The sequence below is a fragment of the Carlito syrichta genome, unplaced genomic scaffold (genome assembly GCF_000164805.1).
Source record: "Carlito syrichta isolate Samal-C Ts95f unplaced genomic scaffold, Tarsius_syrichta-2.0.1 Scaffold305332, whole genome shotgun sequence".
NCBI classification, from domain to species: Eukaryota; Metazoa; Chordata; class Mammalia; order Primates; family Tarsiidae; genus Carlito; species Carlito syrichta.
The window spans coordinates 470445-495195 of record NW_007249428.1 but is presented as its reverse complement, the minus strand read 5'-3'; the positions used below and the strand labels follow the sequence as shown (position 1 = coordinate 495195).

Sequence of the window (24751 nt, the reverse complement as noted above, 5' to 3'; positions counted from 1 at the left end):
TTCCTGCCCTGGCCCGGGCGCGCGCGGCGGCCTGGCCGGCAGAGGGCTCCGTCGGTTCAGGAATCTGGCACCGCCAGGGCGGGGAGAGGCCGGCTGGACCGAGGAGCCCTGCAGGTGTATCCTGTTCTCAAAGAAAATAAAATATTTTCATGGGAAACTTTCCCTTTGTGTTTTTCTTTCCCCTTTTCTTCTCCGTCTGTTCCCTTCTCCCGGGTCGTCTTCCAGGGTCAGCTCCATGTCCCTTCTCCCAGCCTGCCCCAGCCCCTCCTGGCTGGACCTTGGAGGCCCTGGCCAGGCTGGCATGCCCCTATGCCATCTGTGCGCTTGTCCCTCTCCAGCGAGGGCAGGAGGGAGGGCTGGGATGGCCGTCTGGCCGTGGGTCCACAGTGAGTCACGGTGGCCTTGTCAGCCAGCTGTGCCGGCCCTCTCTCTCCGCCGGCCGAGGCCCAGCTCCTGGCTGGGACACACCCTGGGCTTGTCTGGGCAGCAGTGACTCTGCTTGCTGGGGTCTCCCTGCCTGGGTCCCATTCGTGAAGACGGGTGGGGTCAGGATCCTGTCCTGCCTTTCTCCAACCTGTCTGCACTGGCTCTGCTGTTAGACGCGTGTGTGTTCCGGCACCGGGGCAAGGGTGGGCCCAGCCGGTATGGTCTACATAGTGAGGGCTCCTCCCATTGGCCCCTTGGCCCTGCTCCTTGGCCTGGAAAGACCCATTGAGGGAGGGTCCTGAAACCTGTGCATGATATTGGCTTTCCTTGTAGGTGCCTGGGAGAAAGGGTTGTCTGGGGGCAGATGTACTGCCTTGGGGGATACCAACTTGGGGGCAACCAGCATGCTGTTTGATGGACAGAGTGAGTGCCTCCCTGGACCAGGGCCAGAGAGCTTCCTGGGTAGGGGCAGCCAGGTTCTATTTGGATGCTGCTGGAACTTTGGGCCCCCTTGAGGTGACTCCCATGGTGACTGGGTGGGGGGAGCATGAGCTCTAGGGTGGGCCGTGTCTGAGGCCCCTCTGGTTGCTAGGGTCTGGGGGTCTTGCTCCTGGTCCAGCCAAGGGGGTGGGTGACCCAAGGCATTAAAGGCCAGGCCGGGCAGGGGCAGTAGGGGTTCCGGGGCAGTAGGGGTCCTGGGGTGTCCCTACCAAGCCCTTTCCTGGGGAGTGAGAAAGAGCTGGGATCGTGGCCCTCTGCTCCCTTCCCCCCTCAAAAGCTCTGCCTGGCACGGAGGCTCCCAGGCAGAAATGCGGCTCCAGTTACAGCCCAGGAGCCCAGAGAGGAGAGGCTGGCCTGGGGGAGGGTCACGTGGGCCGGCAGGAGCCCTCCCTGCCCCCTCCCTGAGCTGCAACCCAACCCTGCCTGCTCCAGTGCCCTCCTGGAGGCCTCTGGCCACCAGGCCGGCTGCAGTGGGGACCAGGCTACCCCATCGGCTTCCCCTCAGCGTAGCCCTGCATCTGGGTTCAGTTAGCAGGTGGCATTTCCATCTGGTTCTCCTGGGGCCTTCCCATGCCCGCCCGGCACCCTTCTGCCCAGAGGGGAGAACAGGAAAGGCTGGCCTGAGGTCATGTAGCAGGTTTGGGATGTGGACTCAGAACCTGGCTTGTCCTTAGTGGGGAGGCCCTGGCATCCTGCCCTTGAGGGGGTTGTTCTCAGGTGAGATGGTGGACCTGGAGCCAGTGTCAAGCTGGTTCTCCCACTGGGCCATCTCAGCATTTGAAGGGAAGACGCAGGCCCTGGACACGGAGTCTGGGGCCAAGCCTGGGGGCTGGGGCCTGGGCCCAGCCTGGCCAGGCCTGGGAGGTCTGGAGCCTCTTCTTTAAAAGCCTGAGACTATTTCCTGGGGTGGCCCTGTACCCCATATTACCCAGCAAACAGTCAGACTGCAGGCTGCTTCAGGAAGTAGGGTGGTGGGAGACCGGACCCTGCAACCTTGTCCTTCCTGGTCCTAGGTAACCTGGAGGCCTGCCTGGAGTAGCACCTTGGGGAATGCTGTGACAGCCTATGCCAGGTGTTCCGCCGCAGCCCCACAGCCCTGGGGTTGGAGACCCTTGGAGCCGCTTTGAAGAGCAGTCTGAGGACCTGCTGTGTGCTGGGAGCCTGGCGGGCATTGCGGCTGGCTGGGCACTCTTTGTGATGGGACGCAGCTCACATACTGTAAATCCTCCCTTTCAGAGCACACAGCTCTGTGGTTAGTAGGTTCACCCAGCCGCGCAGCCGTCGCGCACTATCTAATTCCAGAAAGTTTTCCTCACCCCAGAAACCTCATACCCATCCGGCAACCGCGCCCGCCCCTCCCCCAGCCCCTGGCAACCACTAATCTGCTTTCTGTCTCCATGGATTTGCCCGTTCTGGACGTTTCATATAAATGGAATCGTACACTCCTGTGGCCTTTGTGTCTGGCTTCTCCCACCCGTGGTCCCCTCTGAGGCTCACAGGCATTGTACGTGATTCAGTGTCCCGCTCCTTCCCAGGGCTGAAACTTAGTTGCACGTTTTTAGCCTGTTTACCCGTTGATGGACAGTAGTGTCATCTCTACCTTCTGCATTTTGAATGCTGTTGTGAATGTGGGCTTGTGGCATGGCTTTTTGCGTGTGTGTGTGTGCTTCCAGTTATCTTGGGTCTGTGCTTAATGTTGAACCACCAGGTTGGATAGCAGTTTTGCACTCAGGATTTTGGGGAACTGCAGGCTGTCTTCCCAGCAGCTGCACTACCCTATATCCCCCAGCAGTGCACGAGGATCTCAGTTCTCCACGCACTCACCAACTTGCTTTCTGTTTTGCTTCTTGGTCTAGCCCTCTTGGTGGGTGTAAGCTGGAGTCTTACTGCAGTTTGACCTACATCTCTCCACTGGCTAATGGTGATGGCCACCTTTTCACATGCATGTTGGCCACCTGTTAACTTCTTAGGAGAAAGTCTTTTGGATTCTTTTGCCTGTGTTTTAGTGGGCTGTCTGTTGACTTGTAGGAGCTCTTTACATATTTTGGATCTCCCATTAAATCATGGAGAACCTTGCTTCTTGATCTGTGAACTGGGGGGCTTTCTCATGCTGCACACAGAGGTGGCAGCACCCAAAGACACTTGCCTCATGCTGGGACCCCCAGCCCGATGGGGAGGTGGGGGCAGCCAGGGTGCCAGCAGAGCGCCTCCCCTGTTCACTACAGCCTGGTGTGGGGGCTGTTCTGGTGCTCTGGGGACTTACAGAGAAGGCTGTGGGGAGGCTGCTGTCATGGATGTGGGGAGCTGTGCTTCCTGAATCAGTGCCAGCATCAGACCCTGAGTGCTCCCCGAGGGCTGCTGACTGCACCACTCTGTCCTCATGGTTCTGCTGCTCTGTGCACCTAGCCTAGGTCTCGGCCAGGGACTATGTGGCTCTGTGCCTAGGTCTGCTAACCACTTGGATGGGGGTGCCTGGGGGATCCCTGGAGGGGCCAGAGGAGGGTTGGTTTGAAGGTAAGGGGTCACCAGGCTGCAGGGTAGGCTGAAGAAGGAAGATAAGTTAGGGAGGGGCTGGCAGGAAAGGGCGTCAGGTGGTTGAGAAGAGGTGTTGGCTGGCTGGGTGGCTAGGAAGGGGTGCTGGGGGCCAGAAAGGGGTGCAGGAGGGCCAGGAAGGAAGCATTGAGGGGTTAGGAAGGGGGCACTGGGGAATCAGGAAGGTGTGTCAGGTGACCAGGTGCTGTCTCTGGAGACCCCACATTCAGGATGCCCCAGGAAGCCCATGGAGCTCAGTGCTGGGAGGGCCAAGAGGATGTGGGGAGGGAAGGGTCTTATTCTGGAAGATGGCAGAAGCCCTTGGAGATGGTCTCTTGGGGAGACCTTGGCCATGGGCTGAGGACTGGTGGCTAGTTGGGGGAAGCTCCTGGGAAGAGGACAGAGGGGAGTCCCAGGCTTCCCGCATGGAGAGAAGGTGGCATTTCTCTGGACCCCAGGCCCGGAACCCCAGTGGCCAGCCGAGGGACCCAGGTGTCTGGCCAGATGGGCTGCAGCGGGAAGCCCATGCACTCTTGCATGGGGTCTTTGGTTCCCTTGAGGGCGTGGGGTACTGGGTCCAGCCTCGAGGTGGGATTTGAAGGGAGCAGGCCGCCGCCACCACCTGGCCTCATGCAGCTGTGGGGGCAGATGTCTTGCCACAGCCGGCGGCTGTCTGGACAGGGGACAGCTGCCTAATCTCGCCCCAGCCCACCACACACCCTGCCGCCTGCCACATGGCTCAGTGCCCATCTTTGCCTGGACCCTCGCCGGCTCCTGGATGGCCCAAGCTGGGACTTCTCCTGCCCACGCCCCCATCCTGGCTCTGGCATAGAGAAGCATGTGCAATGGCTTCCCTGGAAGATGATAGGCCGATTTCCTTCTGGAGGCCCCAGTGGGGGTCGGGGGGTGAGGGAAGGGAATGGAGTAGGTGGCGCTGGCTGGACTCCACTCTTGGCTGCAGGAAAGCAACACCTGTTGACAGGCTGTGCACATCTCCTAATCCTGCCGCCGGACAAGCCAGCACATTGTGCAGGACGGGTGGCGGGGGGCTCCACGGTGCCCACCCGTGCCGGGGTGAGGACAAGGAACGGCTGTCTGAGGGGCTGGAGGCTCCTGGCACTAGTCTCTGTGTACTGCAGCCCCAGCCTAGCCCTGGAACCTGGAGGGGGCACCTCAAGGGTCCCAGGCCCTGTGCCTCCTAGCTGGAAGTTGACCTCTGCCAGGCATTCCTCTTGCTCCCAGGGACCTCACCTGCCCATCAGGGTCTGTCCAGGCTGCTGTCTCTTCTGTCCAGTTGTACCATTCTTTTTTTGGCAACTCAACTCTGGAGCAGGCCACAGGGGCCCCCCATGAGGTCTCTCTCAAGCCCCCAAGGCTCTCTTGGACCCAAGAACATGGGGGCTCTCTCGGCTTTCCATGGGAGTCCATGTCACTCGTTCATCCAACAGTTCAGCCCCCACCCTATGGGACCCTGACTCCAGCTGGGCTGTGTCTACATCTGAAACTGAATGTGGTCAGTGGAGGCCGGGCTGTCAGGCTGCCCTGCCTTCCTGTGTGTGGACAGTGACCAGGTGTCCAGAGGTGGCCTGGCGGGGGTACCTGCTGATTTCCTTCAGGGGTGTATGTTTGAACACATCAGTGGGCAGAGCCAGGCAGGTGGTGGGGGACAGCCTTGTCGTGCCTCAAGCTGGGTGGCACCGGGCCACTCCTGGCTCCATGACCTGTGGGCCTGGCCCTCCCCAGAGCCAGCACTGCCCCCCCCGTGTGGTCCTGCTGGCTGCACGCCGCTGCCACAGGAGGAAGCCCTGCTGTCCAGCTGGCAGCCAAGGCACCCCGGGACCGTGGCCGGACGGGGCGGTGGAGTGAGGCCAGTGCGGCCGCGTATGTTTTTCTTAGCGATACCTGAGGTCGATGAGCTGGGGAAGTGGCTGGAGGCCTGGCTGGGAGGAGACACTGCTGGAGTCTCCTGGAGCTGAGGACGTCAGAGCCGCGTCCCTCCCGGACACATGGGATGGAGGCCCAGCCCTGAGGTTGCTGTGGGGTGGGTGGGGAGCCATGGAGAAGAGCCAGCTCCGGAGAGGAAGACTACGCACGAGATGACGCGGGTGGCCGCCAGAGGGTCCCTGGCTGTCCCTGCTCCTCCTGCCAGCCAAGCAATGTGGGTCTTTGGCCATCTGGGAGGTCCGTGGGGGGCTGTGGTCACCCAGCACAGAGCCTCTGGAAACTTCCACACCCCATCTTGCCCCGGGGATCCCGAGTCCAGCCTCAATTCTCCACTGTGGTGCCCACAGACCCACCACTGCCACTATGGGTTCCTGTGTCCTGCTCCAGAAAGGGGCACTCAGCAGACGGCCCCAGGTCTGGGAGAGCTAGGTTGGCCTCACCCTGGAGCAGCATGGGGAAGGGGGTGTACCAGGCTTTGAGACCCCTGTCCACGTGGGCTGCCCCTGCCCTCCTGCCGCACGTGTTGGCACTAGCCTTGCAATAGAGGGCACACTTGGGCCTGGGTGGCATTGCAGCCCTGGGGGACACAGTAGATGTGTGAGGCCGGGGGCCAGCACAGCCTTGGGGAGGGTGGAGGGTTAACCTCAGCCCAGATTCTCAGCGCTGGAGTTTGTTTTGATTGTTTCACACAGAAATGAAACGCTGTCTGGCAGGCTGAGGTCTCGCCGGCAGGCGCTGCGGCTTCTGAACTGTCTCCTCCCTCCACCCCAGCTGGGGAGAGCGCCTTCCTGGGCAAGGTGGCCATCGGGGTGGCCAAGCCCACTAGCAGAAGGGAGGCTGGGAGAGGAGACCTAGGAACCTGTCCTTCTGAGGGGTGCTCTCTGCCCTCGCTATAATGGGAGGGAGCTGTGGCTTATGGATGGGGTAGCATGGTAGCCATCCTGGGGTCAGGGACTGAAGGGTATGAGTAGCTGGATCCTCAGAGAGCATGGCCTGGGTCCCAAGCAGCTGGGGCGTGAAGAGAGGCCTGGCCCGAAAAGGGCAGCCATCCCCAAATACAGCTCTCTCCATGTAGGCTCTGCTGCAGGGCTAGTGCTGACCCCCGGCCAACCTCCGGGGCTCGGAGAGGCAGCCCAGTCACCACTCACATGGGCCACCAGCCCCCACTGTCTCTGAAACCAATGCTGTCTGCCTGTGTGCCATGCAGCATGGTGACCCTCCCACGTGTGGTTGTGGAGTTGTCCTCTCCTGCAGCTCAATGTCTTCCATCAAGGCTGCGACATAATATGAACAGATGCGGGGTGGTAGGGGTGCCTGGCTGTGACTTTGTTGGGGGTTGCACCAAGTTACAGGCTGCTGTAAGTTTGAGGAGCTGGTCCCTGCCCTCCCTCTCCTACTTGTGGCTGTGCTGGCCACATTATAAAGCCCCTGAGCCTTTTTCCTACCTGTGTAGTAGGAATAAAAGCATCCCCACAGGGTTGCTCAGAACAGCATGAAGACAAGAAGACATTTGCCAGTATAGATGTCCTGTTTCTATTAACAGGCCCCCAAGACACATCCTCTACTTGCTAGAAACAACTGAAGCTGGACCTTTATGTATCTGTGTGTACATATGTGTGTGTGCCTTGTGAAGGGGTGTTTGGGTATACCTGTGTACATGTGCATGTATATGTCTCTGTGTGTTGTATGGGTGTATCTGTGTACATGTTTGCATGTGTGTTTATATGGATGTGTCTGCATATATGTGTGCATGTATGTGTCTCTATGTTGTATGGGTGTGTCTGTGTACATGTGTGTATGTGCATCTATGTATGGGTGTGCCTGTGTATGCATATGTTTGTGTATGGTGTGTCTGTGCATATGTGTGTATGCATGTGTGTCTCTGAGTGTTTGGGTGTGCCTGTGTATATGTATGTATGTATACATGTATTTATATGAATATGTTTGTGTACATGTGTGTCTGTGTACATGTGTGCCTGTATGTGTGTCTGTATGTATTTGCATGGGGTATCTGTGTATGTGTGTGCGTGTGTGTGTGTTTGAGTGTATCTCTGCGTATCTGTATGGATTGTCTGTGTACATGTGTGTATGTGCATGTCTCTGTATAGGTGTGTCTGGGTACATATATGTGTATGTCTGTGTAGTTGTATGAGTGTATCTGTGTGCATGTTTGTATGTCTCTGTGTATTTGTATGAGTGTGTATATGTATATATGTGTATGTGTTTGTATAGGTGTGCGTGTGTACATGTGTGTACGTGTGTGTGGCTGTTTGCACATGTGTACATATGTGTACATGTGTGTCTGTATGGGTGTGTCTGTGTATGTATTTGTGTATGTCTCTGTATATTTGTAAGGGTATGTCTGTGTACATATGTGTATGTATGCTTATGCTTTTGTATGTGTATGTTTCTGTATGAGTGTATCTATGTATTATATGTTTACATGTATATGGGTGTGTTTATGTACATGTGTGTTTGTATCTTTGTGTGTGTCTATATAAATGTGTATTTCATGTGTGTGTGAGAGTGTCTGTGTACATGTATATTTGCATGTGTGAGTGTGTGTGTCTCTGGGTGTGTCTGTACTTGTGTGCATGCGTGTGTGCATAGGTGTGTCTCTCTGCATGTGGGTGTGTCTGTACATGTGTATATGCATGTGTCTGCATGTGCATTTGTGCATGTGTATATCTACATTTAATTTCACAAGTGTCAGAGCTGAGGAAGTGAGTGGATGATGGGAACTCACTTACATGAGGAGAATAGGTGCTGATGGCCTCAGAGCAAGAGGGAACATGGCAGGAGCCAGGGCCTGCTGTGAGCAAGTGTGCTTGGAGGACACCCTTTCTGAGCTGACTGGTACCCCAAGACACAGCCTTAGGCACCCTGAGCGGGCTATGGCCAGTCCTGAGCATGGCAAGCCCGAGTCCCCAGCATGATTTAGGGCCTGGCCATGCCTCAGTCACAGAAGGCCTGGGTCTGTCCTAAATGTTGCCCCTGGCCCTGGCTGGCATGCACAGAGACCCTTTTTGAGATCCACCAACATCCTGGGGCGGCCGTGAGTCATCACCAACTGAGTAGCTTGAAGCAACAGGAATCATCCTTTCCTAGGTCTGACCAGGGGTCTGAAACCCAGCATCAGCAGGGCCGCACGTCCCTGCAGGTTTTGCCCCTTTGGCCTCTGGCAAAGGCTGGAAGCCTGCAGCTGTGTCTATGTCTCTGCGGCCCCCACCTCCTCTTCCTTCCTGTGACCTTCTCTGCCTGTGTCTTCTGTTTTTTGTGAGGACGCCCCTCACTGGCTGAGGGCCTGCCCTGTCCAAGACAGTATTGTCTTGAGAATCTCCTGGTAATTACCCCTTAAAGGCCCTCAGTCCACACAAGGCCCCAGTCTAAGACTCTGGGTCGATATGTATTTTGTGGGGACACCATCAACCCATTGCAGTGTCTTTGTCCTCCACTCAGAGCTCTTCCTACCAACAGCCTCTCACATCCAGTGACCAGCACAGGGTCGGGGAGGTGCTGCTGAGGACCCAGGCTGGAGAACGGGGCCTCGCACGCTGAGTGCAGAATGGCTCTTCTCTGTGCTGGAGAAGGGAGATAAGCCTGGAGTATCTGCAGGGAACAGGAAACCACAAAAACTGACCCAGCAAGTTTGGAAAAATCCAACAGCACTAGGGGAAAAAGTAAGTTAGGCTGATTCAAAAGCAGATGAAAAACAGCTGAAGGGAATTAGCAAACTGGAAGATACTTCAGAAGAAATTACCCAGAGCGTGGCAGCAAGGCAGACAGATGGTGGACAGAAAGCAGGCCGCCCATCAGTGGGAGACGGCTGGAGTGGAGGGCATAGGAAGGGCAGGCTGACATATGATGGGAGAGGGTGTTCTAAAACGGAGTAAAACTCTAAAGAAGACTGAGGAAACCCAATATCTTCCAGGGAAGATAATATAAATAAGTTTACTTCAGAAATGTGGAACACTGGCTGGGCATGGTGGTGCACGCTGGAATCCCACTGCTTGGGAGGCTGAGACAGGGGGATCGTTGAGGACAGGAGTTCAAGACCAGCCTGGGCCAAATAGCAAGACCCCATCTCTGCAAAAAACACTTTTTAAAAATTGGCCAGCCAGGTACAGTGGCTCAAGCCTGTAATCCCAGTACTTTGGGAGGCTGAGGCAACAGGATTGCCTGAGCCTATAGGTTCGAGACCAGCCTGGGCAACTTGGTGAGACCTCGTCTCTACAATAAATCACAAAAAACTAACCAGACATGGTGGCGTGCATCTGTAGTTCCAGCTACTTGGAAGGCTGAGGCAAAAGGATCACCTAAGTCCAGCAGGTAGAGGCTGCAGTGGCCGTGAGCGTGCCACTGCACTCCAACCTGGGCGACAAGAGTGAGACTCCAACTCAAAAAAAAGGGGGGGTTTGAGACCAACCTGGGCAACTTGGTGAGACCTTGTCTCTACAATGTATAAAAAAATTAGCCAGGTGTGGTAGCATGCACCTGTAGTTTCGGCTATTTGGAAAGCTAAGGTAGAAGGATTGCCTGAGCCTAGTAGGTCAACTCTGGGGTGGCTGTGAGCATGCCACTGCACTCTGACTAAAAAAAAACATTGGCCAGGTGTGGTGGCGCACACCTGTAATCCCTGCACTTTGGGAGGCTTAGGCAGGAAGATAGTTTGAGCTCAGGAGTTTGAGGCAGCCGTGAGTTATGATCATGCTACTACTCTCCAGCCTGAGCAATAGAGACCCTGTTCCTACAAAATAAAAATGGAAATGTAGAGCGTGGAAGATAGAGACTCATAAGAGCATTCAGAGCAAACAATACATATGAGACTTGAAGCACCTGTGGCTGACTGACCTCAGCAGGTGGAAACCAGTGGCATCCCACGCTACAGGAGGCAAGGAAGCACAGGAGGGTGGTCTTGTGAGGCACAGATGAGGGAGCACTGACTGTAGCACAATGTCTTTTTGGGCCCCAGATGGAGCCAGAGCACACAGCATCAGGTTCTCAGGCAGGATATCAATGAGTAGTGTTCCCTGTGTCACCCGATGGGAAGGGTATTGACATTGGTCAGGCTTGGGTAAGTGACAGGTGTGTCGTAGCATGAGGGTGACTATGATAATATGGAAAAGACTATAAAATTTCAAATGAGCAGAGGGAAATGTGGAATAACAGAAAATAATCCGAAGGAGAGAAAAAATTCTCAAACAGACATGGTCGACAAAAGGGATAAAACAAGAAGGTAAACTGAAGCCCCAGACACTAGGGAGGGATTGCTTCAGGCATAAGGCTGGGCTGATTGGGTATTGGTTAGGGTTTAATCTAATGAAGGCTCCCCCATGATAGACCCTCTGTGAGGATGGAGGATGAGGATGTGAGAGGATGAGGAGAGGGCTCACCAGCTCAGAGGCATAGAGCATGGAGTGGCACTAGGACAGAGAAGGAAGAGGGGACAGGATGGGAAATCAGGCTCAGTATGATGACCTAGGACTGTGACTCGGGCTCTTTGTGGAGACCTGGGACTGTGACTCAGGCTCTGTATGGTGTCCTGGGGCTGTGACACTGACTCTGTATGGTGACCTGAGGCTGTGATTTGGGTTCTGTATGGTGACCTGGGGCTGTGATTCGGGCTCTCTATGAGACCTAGGGCTGTGACTCAGGCTCTATATGGTGACTTGGGCTGTGACTTGGGCTCTATATGGTGACCTGGGCTGTGACTTGGGCTTGTGTGGCAACCTGGGTTGTGATTCAGGCTCTGTGACCTGAGCTGTGACTTAGGCTCTGTGTGGCAACCTGGGCTGTGACTTGGGCTCTGTATAATGACCTAGGGCTGTGACGTGGGCTCTGTGTGGTGACCTCGGGATGTGACTCAGGCTCTGTATAATGACCTGAGGCTGAAATTCGAGTTCTGTGTAATGACCTAGACTGTGACTCATACACTGTTTGATGACATGGGCTGTGACTCAGGCTCTGTGTGCCAACCTAGGGTGGTGACTCGGGCTCTGTGTAATGACCTGGGCTAAGACTTGGGCTCTACGTAGTGACCTGGACTGTGACTGAGGTCCTGAAGCATCTGAGACTAGTCCTGTGAAGGGCAAGACCCCTGCTGTTGTGTCCATCTCACGTGGCAAATCCATCATGACAGCAGGTCAGTGATATGGGGTCTGGGGAGGGGATGAGGTAGATACTAAGGGGTGTGGGGTTTCCTTCTGAGGTGATGAGGATCATGAGTTTGTGGTGATGGGATGGTGGCACATATTTGTGAAAACACAGAAACCTGCATGGGCAAATGTTTTGGCATGCGGTGAGGTGAGTTACAGACTCACCTCACTTTTGCACTTTGCAGATACTGAGTGTTTTACAGGTTGAAAATTTGTGGCAACTTTGTGTCAAGTAAGTCCATCAGTGACATTTTTCCAACAGCACGTGCTCATTCCTGTCTCTGCGTCCCATTTTGGTAATTATATCTATTAAGTGATCTATGATCAGTGATCTTTGATGTTACAATCATAATTGTTTTGGGGAACCATGAACTATGCCCATGAAAGACAGTGAACTCAGCTGATGAATGTCATGTAAGCTCTAACTGCTTTACCAATCAGCTGTTCCTCCATCTCTCCCTCTCCTTGGGCCTCCCTTTTCCCTGGGACACGATATTGAAATTTGCCAGTTAATAACTATATGGTGGCCTCTAAGTGTTCACATGAAAGGAAGGATCACACATCTTTCACTTTAAAGCAAAAGCTAGGAATGATTAAGCTTTGTGAGGAAGGTATGAGGTAGACCAAAAGCTAGGCCTCTTGCACCTGTCAGCCAAGTTGTGGATGCAAAGGCAAAGTTCTTGAAGGAAATTAAAAGTGCTACTCCAGTGAACACAGAACGACGAGAAAGCCTTATTGCAGATGTGGAGAAAGTTTGAGTGGTCTGGATAGGTCAAACCAGTCACAACATTTGCTTAAGCCAAAGCCTAACCCAGGACAAGGCTCTCACTTGCTTCCATTCTGTGAAGGCTGAGAGAGGTGAGGAAGCTGCAGAAGAAAGGTCAGAATCTAGCAGAGGGTTCAGGAAAGAAGCCATCTCCATAACATAAAAGCACAATATGAGCAGCAAGCACTAATGGAGAAGCTGCAGAAAGTTCTCCAGGAGATCTGACTGAGTTCACTGATGAAGGTGACTACGCTAAACAACAGACTTTCCATGTAATTGAAACAGCCATCTGTTGGAGGAAGGTGCCATCTGGGACTTCCATAGCTGGAGAGGAGCGGTCAATTCCTGGTTTCCAGGCTTTAAGGAACAGTGTGACTCTCCTGTTAGGGGCTAATGCAACTGGTGAGTTTAAGTTGCAGCAATACTCATTGGCCACTCTGACAGTTCTGGGACTCTTAAGAATTATGCTAAATCTACCCTGTCCGTGCTCTAGAAATGGAACAACAAAGCCTGGATGACAGCACATCTGTTTGCAGCATGCCTTACTGAGTATTTTAAGCCCACTGTGGGAGACCTATGGTACCTTTCAAAATATTACTGCTCACTGACAGTGTACGTGGTCACCCAAGATCTCCAATGGAGACGTACATGGAACTGAGTGTTGTTTCCGTGCTTGTTAACACAACACCCATTCTGCAGCCCATGGATCAAGGAGTAATTCCAACTTCCAAGTCTTATTATTTAAGAAATGTATTTTGTAGGCCTCTGCCTTACTAGATGCTGGTGTGGCCATGTGCTCTTTGAGCTATGGCCATCACCATGTTTCCTAGCTTTGGCCCCCTGCCCTTAAATCTTCTCTCTCTCTCTCTCTCTCTCTCTCTCTCTCTCTCTCTCTCATTTACTTTCTAAACAAACTATATTTTCCAATCTAAAAAAATGCATTTTGAAAGGCTATAGCTTCCAGAGAGAGTGATTCCTCTGATGGATCTGAGCAAAGTAAATTGAAAACCTTCTGGAAAGGATTCACCATTCTAGATACCATCAAGAATATTCGTGATTCATGGGAGGAGGTCAAAATATCAACTTCAACAGGGGTTTGGAAGAAGTTGATTCCAGCCCTCATGGATGACTTCGGGGGTTCAAGACTTCCCTGGAGGAAGTCACTGCAGATGGGGTGGAAATAGCAAGAGAACTAGAATTAGAAGTGGAGCCTGAAGATGTGGCTGAATTGCTGCAAACTCAGGTTGAAACTTGAATGAATGAGGAGTTGCTTCTTATGGATGAGTCAAGAAAGTGGTTTCTTGAGATGGAATCTACTCCTATGAAATTGCTGTGAACATTTCTGAAGTGACAACAAGGAGTTAGAATATTCTATAAACTTAGTTGATAAAGCAGTTGAGAGGGCCAACTCTAATTTTGAAAGAAGTTCTGCTGAGGGAAAAATGCTATCAAACAGCATTGCATGCTACAGAGAAACCGTTCATGAAGGAAAGAGTCATTCATGCGGCAAACTTCATTGTCCTATTTGAAGAAGTTGCCACAGACACCCCAACCTTCCACAACCGTCATCAGTCAACCGCTGTCAACATCCAGGCAGGACCCTTCACCAGCAAAAAGTTTATGACTCGCCGAAGGCTCAGATGACTGTTAGCATTTTTTAGCAATACAGTATTTTTTTTTTAAGTTGGGGTCTCACTCCATTGTCCAGGCTGGAGTGCAGTGGCATGATCATGGTTCACTGTAGCCTCAATCTCCTGGACTCAGGCAGTCCTTCCACCTCAGCCTCCCAACTAGCTGGGACTACAGGTGCATACCATTGCATCTGACTAATTAAAAAAAATTTTTTTGTTGAGCTGAGGTCTTGCTATGTTTCCTAGGCTGGTCTTGAACTCCTGGGCTCAAGCAATTCTCCCACCTCGGCCTCCCAAAGTGCTGGGATTACAGGTGTGAGCCACTGTACCTGGCCATTAAAATATTTTTAATTAAGGTGTGTACATTGTTTTTTGGACATAATACTATTGCACACTGAAAATACTCCAGTATAGTGTAAACATAACTTTTACATGCACTGGGAGACCAAAAAAATCCATGAGACTCGCTTTACTATGATGGCCTGGGAGCTTCCCAGCTGTTGGGTGTTATGCGTCCAAGTGAGGCATCAAAAGCGTTCCTCTGAAGATACAGAAGGAGACGAGGTGGCTGCTCTCACCTGGGTATAAATTTGGGTGATGCTGGCTATATCAACGGCCCAGGCAAGATGGGCATCTGTCTCCTTGGCCTGGCTCTGGGACCGGTTTTCCGGGTCTGCCCCCAAGGCCTCTGCCATCCATTGGGGCTGTCCCTGGTGCCCACTGGCTGTGTCTGGGTGGCGGAGGCTGTCTGCAAAGGGAGTGAGGGAGGGAGGAGTTTGCATCATTCCCTCCCTGCCGGGAGGCAGGGGCTCAAACTGTCCCCTGCCTATGAGGAGAGGTGGCTTCATGCTGACCAGAGACTGCAGTGCCGAAGGCTAGGCTTGGAGTGGAGGATAGTCAGCAGCATCATGCCAATCGATGGCTCTCAGTGCAAGAGGGTGAGAAAAGGGAATAGGAATCAGGAAGGGAGGGCATGGAGAGAGGGAACCTAGGCACTGTTGGCGGGTGTGTAAGTCAGTAGAACCATAAGGAAACTCAATGGAGACAGCTGAGAAAGTTAAGACAGGACTACCATGTGATCCAGCATTCCCGGGAAAGGAAAGGAAGCCCAGGAAAGGAAATCAATGTGTCCAAGAGACATTGTGCCCGTACATGGGGTAGGTGTCCCTCATCCGAGATGCTTGGCCCAGAAGTATTTCTGGTTTGGGGTTTTCTTAGACTTTGGAGTGTTTGCTACACTCACTGGTTGAACACCCAAGATCTACACGTCTGGATTCCGAAATGCTCTAACGAGCATGTCCTTGAGCACTGGTCAGCACTAAAAAGCCTCAGATTTCAAAGCATTTCCAATTTTGGATTTTCAGATTAGGAATTATCCACCCTTATATACACGATGGCTGCTATTCAGCCATAAAGAAGAAGGAAATCTTCCATTTCAGCAACATAACAGCCATGGAGTTCACTGTGCTGAAGGAAATAAGCCAGGTACAAGCTTATTTCCATGGAAGAACAAGCCCCCATCATCTCACTCGTATGTGGGGATCAGAAATACAGACTCACAGAGGCAGGGTGTACAGTGGTGGATACCAGGTAGGGGTTTGGGAGCATAGGCAACACTGGCCACAGAGCTCATTTGAGCTAGACAAGAAGAATACGTTTTGAGATTTATTGCACAAAAAAATAAGCAGGTGTGGTGAGGAGTGTGTAGATCAACTTGGTTAGTCATTCCATGACATGTACATATGTCAAACACTGCATTGCAGAGAAGCACACAGTTACTCTCAGTTTAGAGAAATGAGCTGAACTCCTCACAGATGATTGTCATGTAGCAGAATAGCTGAAGGCTGTTTAGTACTGCAGACGTGGCAAGGTGGTAGACACTAAGGGCAAAATTTGGTTGTGCTGAACAGAAAGTGAGCATTATAAAGATATCCTATTTGGGATGCGATTCTAACTGGAATGAGGACTGAATCTGGGTGGGGGCCCTGGAGGGCTCCTGATCAAGGGGGAAGGAGCTTCAAATCCACGATTCCTGGCCGAGGACTCTGTACTACAGACACCACAGGTCCTTAGTGCATGGCCTAGGAAACCTCAGGTGTGATCTAGAACCTGTGGGAAGGCACTCCTGATGAAGAAGTTCTGGTAAAATGACAGATGCTGTTGGCCCAGAGCAGAGCCAGGAATGAGCCAGAGGCAGCCATGACATCAGGGGCTTTGCAGGGTTGTGGGGGGCCTCTGGTGGATCATGCTGGGACTCTTGGGTGCTCCTCAGGAAGGCAGGACTCCACCTGACACCTGATATGGAGGCACATGTTGGCACTGGCTGGAGGAGAGCCAGCTGCCTATGCACAGCAGGACGGGGGCATTTTGGGGAGTTACTTAGGACATGGGAATGGTATGGCTGTCTACAATAAGACAGAAATGGGCAAATGGAGGAGAAGGCCAGACATGGGAGTTCTATAAAGTTATAAACCTTGGGTGCAGTGGCTCACATCTGCACTCCCAGCACATTGGGAGGCTGAGGCTAGAGGATTGCTTGAGGCCAGGAGTTCCAGTCCAGCATGGACAACATAGCAATACCCAGCAAAAAAAAAAAGTTATAAACTTTGGTTCCCCAGAGGGTAACTTCCACCTCTGCCTCAGGAGTGTGGGCCCAACTTTGGGCCATGCCCTGTCCACTAGCCCTGTCTTGGGCCAGGCACCCGCCCAGGGCCAAGGTGGCAGCTGCTTGAGCCCAGCAGCGGGTACCCATGCAGGGTGGAGGGCCTATGCCCTGCCATGCCAGGGGATAGCCTATTCCCCCTGCTGTGCTGTTTGTAGAGTGAGCACTGTCACTTCCAGTCATCCTTGCATGCACTGGGACAGCTCCCAGCTGGCTAGGAAGAACGAGCCTCTGCTGCTGGGTCTCTCCACTGTCCTGTTACGCACAGGCATCTGTGCTGGGCTCCCCCACCTGCACCATTCGCCCGTGGCTTGTCAGCCACAGAGCCTCCTGTTTTTAGCTCTGGAGGCTGCAAGGCCAATCCCAGGTGTGGCAGGTTCCATGTCTGCAGAGGTCAGCTTCCTGTGTCCTCATGTGGGGGAGAAGTGAGGGGGCTGTTAGGGTCCCTTTATAAGGACCTGCCTCCCACTCATGAGACATCACCTCCCACAGGCCCTGCCTCCTAACACCCCAACCTTGGGTGTTAGGTTTGAACATATGAATTCTGGGGGGACACACACACACTGAGACCATGACAGTGGGTAGATTTCACACTTTTACAGATAGTCCAGAACTCCAGCTGCTAACAGGCAGCTCTCCTCCATGCGCTTGACAGTAATCCTATCAGACATTCTGTATGTATTCATCTGATAAAGGAAACACAGTGTATCCACAGGGTGTCCTCCCACCTCGTCAACTCGAGTAGCCAGGACTCCAGATGCACCATGATGCTGTGGTTTTACTGAGCGTTTCTTTGCATGGGGCTGAGCATTGACCCTGGTTTCCATAGCAGGTGTGTTCCCTTCTCTTGACCCTTGACCTGTTCTTCATCACCCTTTGTTACTGATATATAGGAAATGATGCGTATCCATATACACACGCCCTGCAGAGTCTGGTCCAGGGCATGAGCTGCAAATGTCCCCACATGTCATTGGCCTACTGGTCTTCTGACTCTGCTGCAGAGCTTTTTGTGCTGTGACATCGTCCAGCTTATTGACTTTTTAGAATCTTCCAGGTTCTAAGCCTCAAGAAGCAGCTTTTCTTGTTCTGAAGAGATTTTATGACCCTCTCATCTTTCCTGCCAGTGTTCAGTATTCTGTTTTGGAGCCCTGGCCTTCGTCTGGAGGGTCTGGGCCCCCTCCGTGGAGCCCATGCCCCCTGCTGCCCACTTTGTTCCCCACATGCCCTGTGTATCTGCCTATGTATTTTCACGCCTGCACCCCTAAGGCCGGGAGCCTGCAAGTCTGGCTGCATGCTGAGCCCACCCTGAGAATTGTGGGGGGGCTAGAGCAGGGAACAGCCAGAACAGGGAGAGTGGGGGGCAGGGCTTGGAGAAGCCATGGCTGAAGCTGAAAATAATTCAGTGACTGCTCAGGGGAAGGGCCTAGCCTCAGGCCTCAAGCCTCAGGCCCCAGCTACTCTGAGGCTGGGGACCACCCTCCTCCACACCCTTCTGCCAGTGAAGACTGCTTTGACCTTGGGATGGGATCAGTCCCCTGAGGCTGTGTTTAGGGAGCTGTCTTGGAATTACCAGGGCATCCTAGGGCCAGAGGGCAGGGCAGCCTCCACACAGGCTCCTACCCCCAGGAGTACAAGCTCATGGCTCGGCAGTCTGCATGGCATTCTGCATGACCCTGGAACTCCCGAGAGGCAGGAGGGGACTTGTCTCCATTAATCCAGTGCTCTGATTGTGCTCCGTGGGGAAACTGGGTTCAGTGGGCCCTGACCCCCACAGTGCCCATTGGATAGGCTGGTGGAAGGGCATGCATCTGGTGCTATGATAAACCTGTCTGGGGATGAGGTCTCTGTGGTGTAAGCTGCCTATATGGGAAGGGTGACTCTTCTGGGCCCACTCCCGGCCCCACCCCCTGGACTCTGTGTGGGCAGCTGTCCAGGGACCCTTGGTCTTTGCCCTTGGGCAGGAGTCATCTGAGCCTGGACTTCCACAAAGCCTCCCTGATGCTCCTGGGCACCCTTCCCTCTGCTCAGCCCCTTTCGAGGGTCCCGAGAGTCTTTGGTAGGGGGGAGAGGGGACATGAGTCCTGCCCATGTCCAGGTGGGTGCCCCTACCTCCCAAGGGCTGTGAGGTGACTGTGCCCAGCTGTGTGCTGTTCACCCATCTGGGAACACTGAGGCTGGTAGGCCTGACACAGCTGGCCAAACTCAGGCAGTCAGTCCCAGGATGGACAGATGGTATGGGGAGCTGACCCCACAGACTGGGGTCAGAGTTCAGCACTGCAGGCTAGCAGGCTCAGTGTGGTCGGACCAGGTGAGGGATGCCAGGGTTGTTCCGTGAAAGGCCTGTTCCCAGAATAGGTGTGTGCCTGGGGCAGGGGCCTAGAGGCGGTGTCCAGGGAGACCCAGGAAGCCAGGGGAGTTGGGGGTCAGGGCAGGCCTGAGCCCAGCAGAAGGAGGCAGTGGGGTCCGTGGTGCAGAGGTGGTCAGCTGGGGGCAGCAGGCCCTTGTGGGGGTGGAGGTGGAAGGGTGTGTAGTAGCTGAGGTTGGGGCGCTGTCCTCAGTGCTGGGGCCAGCCTTTGGGCCTTGTGTGGAGATTGAGAGCCGTGGGAATTGGATCAGCGCACCCTGGTGGTAGCCCACGGGGATAGGCTGGCTGGGGCCTGTCTTGCAAACAAGGACATCCAGGCTCTGAGAGGGAGAGGGAGAGATGGGTGGAGCAGCTGGCTTCCTGGTCCACACCCAGGTCCTGAGGTGGGGAGACCCTGGACATCTGCACAGGCTGCAGGAGTGTGAGAGATGGGGTGGGCCAGGCTCCTCCTCTAGGGGCCACAGGACCGAAAGCCACCCCCAGCTAGTGACAGCAGAGGGTGGGTTTCCCAAGATGGGAACTAAGAAGCTGGAGCTAAGGATGCCCATCAGGCGTGGCCTTGGGAGCCCTGCTCCAACACTTCATTCTTGCCCTAGGCTGGACTGTTCCCTTGGGCGGGGGGTTGGGAGGGGTCTTTGTCAGTCCTGGGGAGCCGGCGTCAGCTTGACTCCCTGAAGCTGTTCGGGCTGGATTGGTAGCAACTACAGCCGTGAGGCGCTTGAGACCATGCTGGGGGTGAGGGCAGGGGCATGGGGCCAGGTAGGGTGCGGGTAGCTGGGGACGTGGGTCCGGCGGGCCCTGCGCGTGTCCCTGGCTGGGTGCTTTCTGGCCCTTCCCGCCTACGACGGCCCGCATGGCACCTGCCCCTGGGGGCCTCTCCAACCAGCGGGGCACTGGGCTGACGCCCGCCCTCTGTCCAGGCTGACGGGCAGCGAGCCTCTGACCATCCTCCCGCTGAGCCCTGAGCCCGAGGTGGCAGCCCAGGCTCACTTCAAGGCCTGCGACCGGCTGAAGCTGGAGCGGAAGCAGCGGCGCATGTGCCGCCGGGACCCAGGCGTGGCCGAGACGCTGCTGGAGGCCGTCAGCATGAGTGCGCTCGAGTGCCAGTTCCAGTTCCGCTTCGAGCGCTGGAACTGCTCGCTGGACGGCCGCTACCGTGCTAGCCTGCTCAAGCGCGGTGAGTACGGGTCAGGGGCCCTCACCACGCCCCACGCCGCGCAGCACGCTGGGGCGGATACCCGGCTTTCCCCGCCCTGTACTCCTGCCCTGTGGTCCCACCCCTCTCTCCAACCCCGCCCTCTTTTGAACCGCCCACGCCTTCCACCTACCTAGCCCCGCCCCCTGGCCCCCATCCCCTTTTCTGCAGTCTGTTCACCCCCCCCCCTTTTTACTCTCCAGCCCCGGCTTCCGGTCCTGTGGCCCCACCCCCCTCCAGCCCCGCCCTCTTAAGTCCTGCCCCTTTCGGCCCCATCCTCCTGCCTGTCCTATGGCTCCGCCCTCCCCAGCCACGCCTTCCTTTACGCACAGGCGCTCTGGGCCCGAGGCCACCCTGATGATTCTTGACTGGTGCCTGGTGAACAGGGGCCTTGCGCCTCTGACCAGAGAGCACACACCCTCCTCTTTCCTTCCTCCTGAAAGAGTTGGGTGGAAGGCCCTCCAGAGCCTGAGGCCCGGGGCAGGGCAGGGGTCGCAGGGACCCCATGGCGAGGCTAGCAGGTTGGAGACCCGGATGGGGGCCCCTGATCATTGGGCCAGAGCCGCGGCCACGGTGGTCTGTGAACTCTCTCCCAGCACATCCGAGAACTTCCTCCCTCCAGGCGCCCCATACTCCTCCCAGCTCCTCTCCCATGACTCAGGGAGGGGGCTTCCTTACCCGTGGATTGGGAGCTTCCTTACCCGTGGATAGTTCAGCCTCGCTGACCCGCCCCTCTGACCCAGGCTTCAAGGAGACCGCCTTCCTCTATGCCATCTCCTCCGCCGGCCTGACGCACGCACTGGCCAAGGCGTGCAGCGCAGGGCGCATGGAGCGCTGCACGTGCGATGAGGCACCGGACCTGGAGAACCGCGAGGCTTGGCAGTGGGGCGGCTGCGGCGACAACCTCAAGTACAGCAGCAAGTTTGTCAAGGAGTTCCTGGGAAGGCGGTCCAGCAAGGACCTGCGGGCCCGGGTAGACTTCCACAACAACCTCGTGGGCGTGAAGGCAAGTGGGTGGAGTCGATGGGTACACGGGTGAAGGGATGGAAAGGGCTCAGGGGTGAGCTGGGAACCAGCAGGATGGTGGACACTCAGCGGGGCAGGCGGGTGCAGGAGGAGTCCACACCCCAGATCCCTACCCCAAGTGGGGTGTTGGTCATGCAGGGTTGCCCCTGACCTCCCATGGAGAGCAGGGTCCACGAGGCTAACCTGCTGCTGGCCAGGGAGGAGCCGGGTGAGTCTGGGCCCATCTGTGTCTGCTCCCCTACTCAAGGTCACCTGAAGGGTGTCCTTGGTTAGACAGTCTAGCCAGAAGGATGGCGGACTGGGCTGCACCTGCCAGTCTAGCATGCAGTCTTGTCATTGGGGACCTAGGTCGACAGCAGCCACAGCAGTGAGCATGGTGATGGAGTTCTGGGGAAGCATTGAGAGTGCGGAAGCCACTCACCCATGTTGGGAGATTCTGGTTCTGCCTCGGTGGCCCTGTCTGTGACCAGGCCTGCTCTGAGGGATAGAAACCCAACTTACAAGACTGGAGGGAAGAGGGATCTCAGCTCCCTAACTAACCCTCCCGGGGCCCCTGACAGCAGAATGGCGGATGGGAGAACCCTGGCTCTGGCTGCCCTCATACTGCCTGCAGCCTGTTGGTGCCCAGCTGGGAGGGAACATTAGAGCCCATAACCCCCTCTTGGGACAACACCTGACTTTCCTGCATCCTTTGGCTGGCATCTGTTGGGAGATGAAGGGCAGTGCTCCCCCCGCCCTGCTCTGGCCCCAGCTTGGGAGGGGCAAGGTAATGAGAGCTGGCCTGCTGTGAGACCCCTTTATTGAGAGCCAGAGTCCTGAATTGCCCACTTATTAAAGAATCAATTTCCCTTCTTTAGCCCAGGGCTCTTGTGCCTCCTCCACCTTCTCAGGAGGGGCTGGCGGGCAGGAGCTGGCCGGTAAGGGCAGATTAAATCCCTGAGGCGAGGCTCTTTCTTCTCCCTTGTGCTGCCTCCTCCCACTTGGCCCCTTTGTGAGCTATTCATGAAAAGTCAGAATGTGGAAAGTACTCTGTTAGCTCTATGGAGCCTGGGTCAGTGGTGTTTTAATTAAATTTGTCCAGGTTTCTCAGCAAAGCATCATTAAATGTGACTCTTGGGTTGCCTGGCCAGAGGGTGGCTGCGTTTCTTAATCCTTTAGTCAGCCCTCCTGGGGTGCTGGTGTGGGAGCCCAGCAGCCTGGCTCAGATCCCACCAGGAAAGGACCTCCCCCCTTACCCACCAGCCCATCCTTGCAGGTGGGGCCCCAAGTCCTGGGAGGGAAGGACCCAGCCAGCGTACTATGGCAGCTACCCAGACCCAGGATTTTGGTACCCGGCCACATCTACTCCCTGTTGTGGGGGACAGCGCAGCCTGCTCTGGTACCAGTCATAGAAGCCACTTGGAATGTAGTTAAAAGTTACTCGCAGTCGGGCACATGGCTTATGCCTGTAGTCCTGCCACTTTGGGAAGCTCAAGGGGAGGATGACTTGAGGCCAAGAGTTAGAGACCAGCCTGGACAACACAGATCTCATCTCTACAAAAATTTTAAAATACTAGCTGGGTGTGGTGGTATGTGCCTGTAGTCCCAGTTACTTATAAGGTTGGTGTGGGAGGATCGCCTGAGCCCAGGAGGTAGAGGCTTCGGTGAGCTGTGATCATGCCACTGCATTCCAGCCTGAGTAACAGAGTGAAACCTTGTCTCTAAAAAGTAAAAGCTTGAAAAAGGAAGTTACTGTTACCAGGAGTTAGGCCTCCATCCTCTGCCATGTCCATGCCCAACAACCCACAGTCTGACCACAGGACCATGAGGTTGTGGCTGTACCTGCATGTGCGATAGCACCTGGTCCCCGACATATGGGGGGACATGGCCAGTTTCAATGTACAGTGCTGGGTGAGGTCATGCTTTTTCTCACTGTCCAGCTAGCATGTCTGAGACCAGATGTGTGAAGTTCTGACAGGGTGGGGATTGCTGTCAGGGCCTTACAGGAGTATCCCCTCACACGGGTATGGGCATCTGGTAGGGGAGGAAGCCTCTCAAAGGGGCAAGGACAGCCTCCCATATGGAGGAGTAGAGTAGCAGTATTGGCTGTGTGGTCTGCCCTAGGCAGTCTGGGGCTTGGCGGAGGAGGGCTGGGCCCATGAGCTGGGATTCTGGGGGCAGTTGTGAGTAGATGGGATGCTGTCAGCTGAGCTTGGTCTGAGTAGGGGCCGTGGGATCGGGCCCAGGATGACCAGGGTCCCGGCCTCTTCAGGGTTGTCTTGAGACTGGCTCTGGGCCTGCCTGTGAGGCCTCATGTGTCCCCATCCCACCAGGTGATCAAGGCTGGCGTGGAAACCACCTGCAAGTGCCACGGCGTGTCAGGCTCATGCACAGTGCGGACATGCTGGCGGCAACTGGCACCCTTCCACGAGGCAGGCCGGCACCTGAAGCTCAAGTATGAGACGGCGCTCAAGGTGGGCAGTACCACCAACGAGGCCACCGGTGAGACAGGTGCCATCTCACCACCGCGGGGCCGGGCCTCAGGAGCTGGCGGGGACCCCCTGCCCCGCACCCCAGAGCTTGTGCACCTGGATGACTCACCCAGCTTCTGTCTGGCCGGCCGCTTCTCCCCAGGCACTGCCGGCCGCAGGTGCCACCGCGAGAAGAACTGTGAGAGCATCTGCTGCGGCCGTGGCCACAACACACAGAGCCGGGTGGTGACGAGGCCCTGCCAGTGCCAGGTGCGCTGGTGCTGCTACGTGGAGTGCAGGCAATGCACGCAGCGTGAGGAGGTCTACACCTGCAAGGGCTGAGTCCCTAGGCCTGGCCAGCCCTGTTGTGCAGGGAGCAGGCATTGCACACAGTGTGGGGGTCTTCACCTGTCAGGGCTGAGCCCCGAGCCAGCCAGCCCTGTTGTGCAGGGAGCAGGCGTTGCACACAGTGTGAGGGGTCTATACTTGCCAGGGCTGAGGGGCCCTCCTAGCACATTGGGGCCTGTGGCCAGAGCAGGGCCTGGGTCTTCCGGGTTGGCTGCCTGAGCTCTGGCTTCCCTGGCCTCCAGCGTTGACCCGAGAGCACTGCCCTCGTGCTTTCTGAGTTGTCTCTGTCCCTAACACAGCAGTCCCCAAGGAGAGGCCCCACATTGGCCTTCCCTCCTGCCTTGTCTAGGCACAAGTGGCAGGCACACCTTTGTGGCCACCTGTGGGGGATGGGCCCACCCCGGCTCCTTTGTGGCCACCTGTGGGGGATGGGCTCACCCCAGCACCAGCACTGTCTTCAGAGAGTCAAACCACTAGGAGAGGATGCAGCTGCTGTGTCCCAGGCCCGGCCGCCACAATGCCTAGGCTCAGGGGATACTGCCTCCCTCTCTGACGTCGAGCACTTCTCTTTGGAGTGAATATCCGTGACTTTTAAATTATTATGATTATTTAATATAATAATTATTATTTTCTCCGTCCCTTCCACCTCCCGGGCTGTGCTCCCACCCCCTGCCCGAGCCCCTGTCTGGGAGGTTCCTCCATCCCAACACAGTCCCTCTTGCCTCCGTTGGCCTCTGCCTGCTTTGTCAT

The 24751-nt window shown here is 55.4% G+C and overlaps 1 protein-coding gene across 1 annotated transcript; it reads left to right on the top strand.

Moving 5' to 3' along the window:
* Window positions 1–3884: 3884 nt before the first annotated feature.
* WNT9A (Wnt family member 9A) lies at window positions 3885–24049 on the top strand. The gene is made up of 5 exons (XM_021714210.1): window positions 3885–4027; window positions 5203–5340; window positions 19903–20159; window positions 20921–21183; window positions 23516–24049. Exons 1-5 carry the CDS (start codon window positions 3885–3887, stop codon window positions 23993–23995), a joined length of 1281 nt encoding a protein of 426 aa, XP_021569885.1. The 3' UTR covers window positions 23996–24049.
* Window positions 24050–24751: the final 702 nt, after the last annotated feature.

Excerpts from the sequence above, each read along its gene's own strand:
- WNT9A (XM_021714210.1), top strand. The coding sequence starts at position 3,885 with ATGGAGAGAAGGTGGCATTTCTCTGGACCCCAGGCCCGGAACCCCAGT. Across the intron at positions 4,028-5,202 it reads GGTTCCCTTGAGGGCGTGGG|AGCCAGCACTGCCCCCCCCG; the intron begins GTACTGGGTCCA and ends GGCCCTCCCCAG. Across the intron at positions 20,160-20,920 it reads TGCTAGCCTGCTCAAGCGCG|GCTTCAAGGAGACCGCCTTC; the intron begins GTGAGTACGGGT and ends CCTCTGACCCAG.